The sequence below is a fragment of the Emys orbicularis genome, chromosome 1 (assembly GCF_028017835.1).
Source record: "Emys orbicularis isolate rEmyOrb1 chromosome 1, rEmyOrb1.hap1, whole genome shotgun sequence".
NCBI lineage: Eukaryota > Metazoa > Chordata > Testudines > Emydidae > Emys > Emys orbicularis.
The window spans coordinates 113,776,016-113,784,395 of NC_088683.1; the positions used below are offsets into that span (position 1 = coordinate 113,776,016).

General features: G+C 47.3%; 1 protein-coding gene across 1 annotated transcript; it reads left to right on the plus strand.

The window, feature by feature from the left end:
- The first annotated feature begins 3,815 nt into the window (after positions 1-3,815).
- LOC135881133 (zinc finger protein OZF-like) lies at positions 3,816-5,573 on the plus strand. The gene is made up of 2 exons (XM_065407701.1): positions 3,816-4,212; positions 4,297-5,573. Exons 1-2 carry the CDS (start codon positions 3,816-3,818, stop codon positions 5,571-5,573), a joined length of 1,674 nt encoding a protein of 557 aa, XP_065263773.1.
- Positions 5,574-8,380: the final 2,807 nt, after the last annotated feature.

Below are 8,380 nucleotides of genomic sequence, written 5' to 3' on the forward strand. Positions count from 1 at the left end.
TGGTTTCAGTTTAGCTAGCAGGTGTAGAGAGAATATTTCCTTCATTTGGACTAGTTCATTCAAAGTTGAGAAACTGCTTGGGATTTGAAAAAGAAGGAAAGTTGGGTTCCTCTTCCAAGCTATGAATAAAAACCACATGCATAAGTTGAGATTTACTCATTCTAAAAACATGAATGCTACTGGACCACTTTTTTCAAAGGTATTTTGGCACATAAAGATGCATAGAAGTGCCTAGAGGGACTTTCAAAAGTGCCTAAGCAGGTGGCTATTATTATTATTATTTTATTTGTTTGTTTTATCCTGGCACTGAATAAACTCAAAACAAAAAGATGGCCCTTGCCCTGAGTAGCTTGACAGGCAGTGATCTGAGCACATGAGCATGTTCAATTTTTTTTTTTTTTTGTAGGATCACAGCAAAGGAGAGTTTTGAGGAGAGCTTTGAAGGATGCTTCGAACCTCCAGGACACTCAGATAAGAGCATCAAAGGCGTGCGGAGAGGCAGGGGTGGGACAGGTGGTAGCTTGCCTGGCAGCTGACTGCCAGCTCAATGTCAATGAGAGTTAGGAACCTAACCTGGTTAGGCAGTTTTGAAAATTCCTGTAGGCATCTAAATACCTTGTTGGATTTTCATCTGGCTTTGGTCACTGGCCTCTCCCAATTCCTCCTCAAATACTTTCCTATTGTTTTATAGTAATAAATGCCCAGATGTGTGCTGAGCACTTCACAGGAATGTGTAAAAGCCAGGTCCCTGCCTTGAATAGCTCACAGTACTGCACCACCAGTCAGTGGGAGCTCTGTCACTGATCTCAGTGTGTGTAGGATCACACTTCTGAGTCCCAGTCCTGCCAAAGAATCGGCAAGGATGAACCCTGATGCCTGTGCAGAGTCGTGACTAAGGGTATGTCTACACTACCCGCTGGATCGGCGGGCAGTGATCGATCCAGCAGGGAGTCAATTTATCGCATCTAGACTAGACGCGATAACTTGACCCCTGAGCGCTCTCCCGTTGACTTCTGTACTCCACCGCCGCGAGAGGCACAGGCAGAGTCGATGGGGGAGCGGCAGCAGTCGATTCACCGCAGTGAAGACACCGCGGTGAGTAGGTTTAAGTACATCGACTTCAGCTACGTTATTCACGTAGCTGAAGTTGCGTAACTTAGATCGATTTCCCCCCCTCAGTGTAGACCAGGGCTAAGTCAATAGGACTCCATCCAGACGCAATGCTCTGCCTGTACTGATTCCTAGGCAGAATTGGGGCCAAAATGTTCTCACTTGTCAGTCTTATGAATCATATCATTCCCCAGAAAGGGGACAGGTCAGGAAAGACAGACTCACAGTGATAAGACTTAAGGTTAGGCACCGGGTTTCCTCTGTGTGGGGATTTTGGGCATACTTTCCCTCATTAATCACATCTGATTGTTATTGAGGTTCATTGCCCCTGTTTTCTTTCCCAGGACCAGGATTTTTGACTGCTAGGGGTGAAGTGACCTCTTAGAGGGAACAAGGATAAAAACCTTGCGTCTTTGATCTCCCGAGCCCTGTGAAAATGGAGAGCCGTAGAGGCCCCTATATAGGTAAGACCTGTTTTCAAATAAATTTACATAATTAATTAGCCAGTTTTAAAGCTGGAATTCCAACACAGCTCATGAGTAAGGCTAAGATTTTGTCATGGTTATTTTTAGTAAAAGGCATGGACAGGTCACAGGCAACAAACAAATTCACAGAGCCCGTGACTTTTATTAAAAATAACCATACAAGCCGCGGGGCAGAGGTTCACAGCCCCAGCGGCAGCCCCCACCGCGGGACAGGGGCGCACGGTCCCGGTGGTGGCCCCCGGCGCAAGCGGTGGGGCAGGGGTGCACGGCCCCGGTGGCGGCCCCCGCAGTGGGGTTATGTGGGGAGCATAGCTCCGGCTCCAGCCCCAGCCACAGCTTCAGCTGCTGACAGCTGAAGAAGTCACAAAGGTCCAGTAAAGTCACAGAATCCCCTCCGTGACTAAATTGTAGCCTGTCTCATGAGTTCTCATATCAGTCTCATTTTGTGATCTCATAGGCTTTGCTATAGTAGAAGTGCATTGTTAGGCTCTCCGCAGGAATCACCTATACATTGGTATGCCAAGCACTCTACTTTCTTGGGATTCATCTGCCTGTTCTAAAAACTTGAGTCTGCCCTATATAAAATCCAGAATATTTGTCCAACTGTCTTAATACCCTGAATAATGAAGAGGAGAAGAAATAGACAAGTTTAAAAAATCAGAGCCTAAAGCTTAGGCTCCTAAGTGACTTACAAAGAAAAGGTGCCCAATGAGACATGTTCCCAAATCACTTTGGCTCCAAAGTCCATATTGAGACATACAAGTGGGGATTTTTATAAAGCACATATCTTTTTGACTCCTCTTTGGAAAGATCCGGCCAATATTTTCTGGTTATTCACACCACATACTTTCTCTTTATTATGGAGGCTTTGTAGCAGATACCTGGCTAATATATGGTTTTCCACTTAAAGTGAAGTTCAAATCCCTTATAAACCAAAATCTCACTCTTGTCATGACCCAAATTATACCGTTTGAATCAGAATAAGCTTGAATTTTCAATATACTTTCCATTCTGTAAAAATGTCTAATTTGAAAAGTTTAACCCACTTTAAAATCACTAACTTTGTAATTTTTAAAATAAAGCAGTCTTAGGTTTTGTTTTTTCCCCCCACCAGGCCCTCTTACTGCACACTGGCAACATTTACACACTCGGTATTTCATGCACCGTGAAGCAGACAATATTCCACCCTTTGGAAATTACAAACAGTGGAAATTTATTTGGTGAGGTATGGGTGGCAAGATGTGACATGATGTTGGTGTGGATAGTAATGTTGCTCTAATTGGTGATTTTTCCTGATTTTCCCTCCCCTCCCCCCAGTGATTGCATTGACAGGAAATGCACTAGAGCACCCCTAGCACTGAGTTAAAAGTTTTTTGTATTGTTCAAAAGGTAGCTCAATCCCCTGATGTGGGGGAGAGGCAAAGTCCACTGTTGTCTTGGGTTAAAAACAAATAGGGTGGGCTTTTGCCCCAATAAGCTGGGGAGACTAGATCCCCATGTAGCAGGAGATGCTGATGGCAAACTGCTCCTCTGAGTTTCCCTGCTTATGATGGACTTTGCTTCTCTTCCACATCAGCAGCCTGAGATGCTTTTTGCAAAACAAGTCATGCTAAAAATGGTCCTCAGTAGTCTGGAGGGAGAGAGCGGAAGGTCCCACAATCCATTTCCCCTCCTCAGTCTCTCCTCACACCCATTTACTTTCCCTTTCATCCTCATACCTTTCCCCACCTCACTCTCTTTCACTCTGTTCCTCCTCCCAACTCTTTCTTCCATGTCCCTCTCCTCACTCCCTGTTCCTGTCTGGGAAAGGATTGTGCTGGGGCTGGATGCAAAGCTTATAGTCTTAGGCCTGATCTACACCTCACACTTAGGTCAACCTAGCTACATCACTCAGAGCTGTGAAAATTGTTATGCCCTGTGCAATGTAGTTAGCTCGACCTAACTCCCACTTTAGACACAGCTAGGTGGATGGAAGGATTCTTGCCTCGACCTAGCTACCTCCTCTAAAGGGGGTGGATTTATTACAGCGACGGCAAAACCCCTTCCGTCAAAGTAGTGAATGTCTGCACTACAGTGGCATAACTGCAGCGCCGCAGCTGTGCCAGTGTAGCACTTGTAGTGTGCAGACACACCCTTAAGCTCATACCCTTAAGTTTAGTGGCTTACTTGTAACACACCCTTTACCCTTCCCTGAGATTGCCTTTCTCCTGAGCACAGGCAATGAGTGAGTGTCTGGATTCTCTCTTTACTTCCCTAGATGACGCGATTGCGAGAGAAAGCAAAGAGGAGAATCCTCAGCTGAAGCTAGACACAGAAAAGAAACTAGACACACATGCCGGCCCCATTAACTGTCGGAGGCCACGCGGCAGAGAAAATCACTATCAATGTACAGAATGTAGGAAAAGCTTCAGTGTTCATTCGGCGCTGATCAAACATCAGAGAATCCACACCGGAGAGAAACCCTATCAGTGCAGTGAATGTGGGAAAAGCTTCAGTGTAAGCTCGACGCTGGTTACTCATCAGAGGATCCATACGGGGGAGAGGCCCTACAAATGCGTGCAGTGTGGGAAGAGCTTCAATCAAAGCTCACACCTCACTCAGCATCAGAAGATCCACAAGGGAGAGAAGCCATGTACATGTACTGAATCTGTAGAAGGCTTTACTGACAGCTCAACGTGCGTGAAACATCCAGGACTGCATGCTGGAGTGGGGCCCTATAAATGCGCTGAATGTGGGAAAAGCTTCAATCGGAGCTCCACTCTCTACAACCACAACAGGATCCACACGGGAGAGAAACGCTACAAATGTGATGAGTGTGGGAAAAGCTTCAGTGTGAGCTCCAACCTCATCAGGCATCAGAAAATCCACACAGAGCAGAGACCCTATAAGTGTCTTGAATGTCGTAAGAGCTTCAGCCTGAGCTCAGATCTGGAAGCGCATCAGAGGCTTCACCTGGGAGAGAAACCCCACAAATGTTCTGAGTGCGAGAAAAGCTTTGATCAGGAGTTGCAGCTCCTGAAACATCAGCGAGTTCACGCTGGGGAAAACTCGTATGAATGTGTGGAGTGTGGGAAGAGCTTTAGTAGGAAGGGGAACCTCCTGAGACACCAGGAGATCCACACTGGGGACAAACCCTACCAGTGTAATGAATGTGGGAAAAGCTTCAGCCGGAGTTCGTCGCTCATGCAGCATCAGCGGATCCACACTGGAGAGAAACCCTACAGCTGCATCGAATGTGGCAAGAACTTCAGCTTTAGCTCCCAGCTCACCACCCACCAGCGGATCCACACAGGGGAGCGGCCCTACAAATGTAACGAGTGTGGGAAAAGCTTTGTGGATAGCTCGGGTCTCATTCAGCATCGGAGAATTCACACGGGAGAGAAGCCCTACCAGTGCACTGAGTGTGGGAAGAGCTTCCGGCAGAACTCGGTGCTGATTCAACACCGGAGAACCCACACCGGTGACAAGCCCTTCGAGTGCGGGGAGTGTGGGGAACGCTTTAGCCAGAGCTCCACGCTGATCACACATCAAAGGATTCACACTGGGGAGCGGCCCTACCACTGCAGCGAGTGCGGGAAGAGCTTCAGCGAGAGCTCGCACCTCACGCAGCATAGGAGAATCCACACGGGGGACAAGCCCTACAAGTGCGGTGAGTGTGGGAAGAGCTTCATTCAGAGCTCGCAGCTCACCACCCACCACAGGATCCACACAGGAGACAAACCCTACCAGTGCCACACCTGTGGGAAGAGCTTCAGTGACAGCTCGGCACTCACCCAGCATCAGAGAGTCCACACCGGGGAGCGACCGTACCAGTGCACGGAATGTGAGAGGAGCTTCAGCCAGAGCTCGGCCCTGGTGCAGCACTGGAGGATCCACACTGGAGATAAGCCCTATGAGTGCACCGAGTGCGGGAAAACTTTCAGCCAGAGCGCAGGGCTCACTCAGCACCGGAGCACCCATGCGGGAGAGAGACACTGAGACAGGGACCCATGGGCCATGTGGCACTCTATGCCCATGCTGTCAGCAGTGGCTCCTTGCTGTGCTGAATGATGCAACAAAGCGAAAGCAGTGCTGCAATGTTAATTGATCATGAAACTATTGACTCGCAATCAACCTCTTAATTAAAATCCTCCTAAAAATGCATCAGGCATATTGTGATGCCGAGAAAGCTAACCCTTCCCCCACACCTGGCCTCCAAACATAAGAGGATGTTGTTATAAATTTTTAAGCCGAAACTTAGGGGAACTTAGCAAGAGCTTCTGTTACAAAGGCTTCTGGTACAAAGGCTTAGCTAGATAATGTCCCCAGCACAACACTAGGAACACTGTTCGTAATAGCTTGATTCAGCTTTGCCCTTCCCTTCTCGGCCTGTGACTGAGCAGTGAGCTTGTCTTGGGAGCAGCAGGTGGTGCATGAAGAACACCTGTTTCATGTGCCAGTGACCTTCAAGGAGGTGGCCATCTATTTCACCTAGGAGGCGTGGGCTCTTCTGAACAAAAGGCAGAGGAAGCTCTGAGGGGATCTGCATTATTAGCCATTAGAGGACCTACATGCTGTTGAAATGCTATCAGTATACTAAATAGGGGGCATTTCAGTGGCAGCTCAAATCTCATACATCAAGAGAATCTACATGGATGAGAAACCCTATTGTAAATGGACAGGGCATATGTGGGGAAAATTTTCTGCCATAGCAAAGTCCTTTTATCTGACCTACAGAATGATGAGTTCCATGCCCATTGTGTCGTACAGGAGTCAATAGCCAATATGGGTACAGAGGCAGGTGGGTGGGTTTCATATAGTGTTTATCTAAAACTCAAAGTGATAACTCTAATTTTGAAACATCCATTTATTTGTCATTTCTAAAGCAGGGGACAGCCTGCAGCTCTGAACTTCTTAAATTTGGACAGATCACTGTAAAAATGCTGGAACGCTTCCATTCATTTTCTTTCACAAGGGCTTTAAGAAGTCTGCATCACATGATGGTGCATTGCTTAAACTTGGAAAGGACTCTGGACTTATATGCTTTGCAGGTGATAGTTGTGTGTGACTGTGAATGACAGACCTTTGGGTTCATTGCTTTCATACATAAAGCACATGCTACACCATTACATTCAACTTTGTTCTGTCTTACAACCTTAATACCGTGATTTCAGCTTTTGAGTTTTGTACAGGTAACTCTGCTATCTAGTTGGCTAATGACACTTGTATAGCCGGTGATGCATGGAATCTGTGTACCGGGAAATGATTGCTTTCAATAAGTTGTCTGATCAGGAATTAGAAAAGAAAACCTCTGACCTGTGTGCACCTGTATGAAGGGTGCACTATACAAATAAAAGTAAAAAAAAATCTAGTTTTGTGATCATGGATCACCTGACTCTGCTTGTTCTCAGAGCATTACTGTGGGAGCAGAGTTAAGGTGTTTGGATGACAAATTGTCTGTCTTTCCAAAATTTCAATTGTTTGGATTTCTTATAAAGTTAAACTTGCAGAAGAAAAAACATTGGCTTTTTTCCACTCTTTTGATTTCTTTGAGATGTTTAGAGTCTTTAAAGTAATATATGCTATTAAATTAGAAACACAGGCCTTGTCTACCCTGGATGCGTGGTGAACAAATAGCTGAGATTTTCACGGGACTGAAGGATTTAGCCACAGAACACTTATTCGCTTCCGTGGGAGTTGTGTAGCTAACTCTCCTAGGCTATGTCTACACTACAAAATTAGGTCGAATTTATAGAAGCCGGTTTTATAGAAACCGGTTGTATGCAGCCGATTGTGTGTGTCCCCACATAAAATGCTCTAAGTGCATGAAGTCGGCGGACCGCGTCCACAGTACCGAGGCTAGCGTCGACTTCCGGCGCATTGCACTATGGGTAGCTATCCCACAGTTCCCGCAGTCTCCGGCGCCCATTGGAATTATGGGTTGAGATCGCAATGCCCGAATGATGCAAAACAGTGCCGCGGGGGGTTCTGGGTACATTGCGTCAGGCCCCTCCCCCTCCGTCACAGCAACGGCAGACAATAGATTCGCGCCTTTTTACCTGGGTTACCTGTGCATACAACATACCACGGCAAGCATGGAGCCCGCTCAGCTCAGCTCACCGTCACCATATGTCTTCCGGGTGCCGGCAGACGTGGGACTGCATTGCTACACAGCAGCAGCAGCTAACTGCCTTTTGGCGGTAGACGGTGCAGCATGACTGGTAGCCTTCATCGGCGATCGAGATGCTGGTAGCTGTGGGGCTGGCAGCCGTAGGGCTGCATTGCACCAGCCCCTTGCCTTTTGGCAGTAGATGGTTTATTACGACTGGTAACCGTCCTCGTCGGACAATCATGGATATCAGTCATAGTATATTATTTTCTGCCAAGTATTGTCTGCTGAGCACCCAGAAGAGGCCGAGGGCGATCTGGGTGCTGGCAGACATGTGGCTGGCACACGTGGGGCTACATTGCTACACAGCAGCAACCCCTTGCCTTTAACCGTCCTCGTCGGACAATGATGGCTATCAGTCGTAGTATACTATTTTCTGCCTAGTATTGTCTGCTAAGCACCCAGAAGAGGCCGAGGGCGATCTGGGTGCTGGCAGACATGTGGCTGGCACACGTGGGGCTACATTGCTACACAGCAGCAACCCCTTGCCTTTTGGCAGTAAATAGTATATTATGATTGGTATCCGTCATCATCATACTGGCAAGCGCCCAGTATTTGCTGCCAAGCACCCAGAAAATGCCGAGGGCTATCAGTCATGCTGCACTGTCGTCTTAAGATGTAAAAAATAGATTTGTTC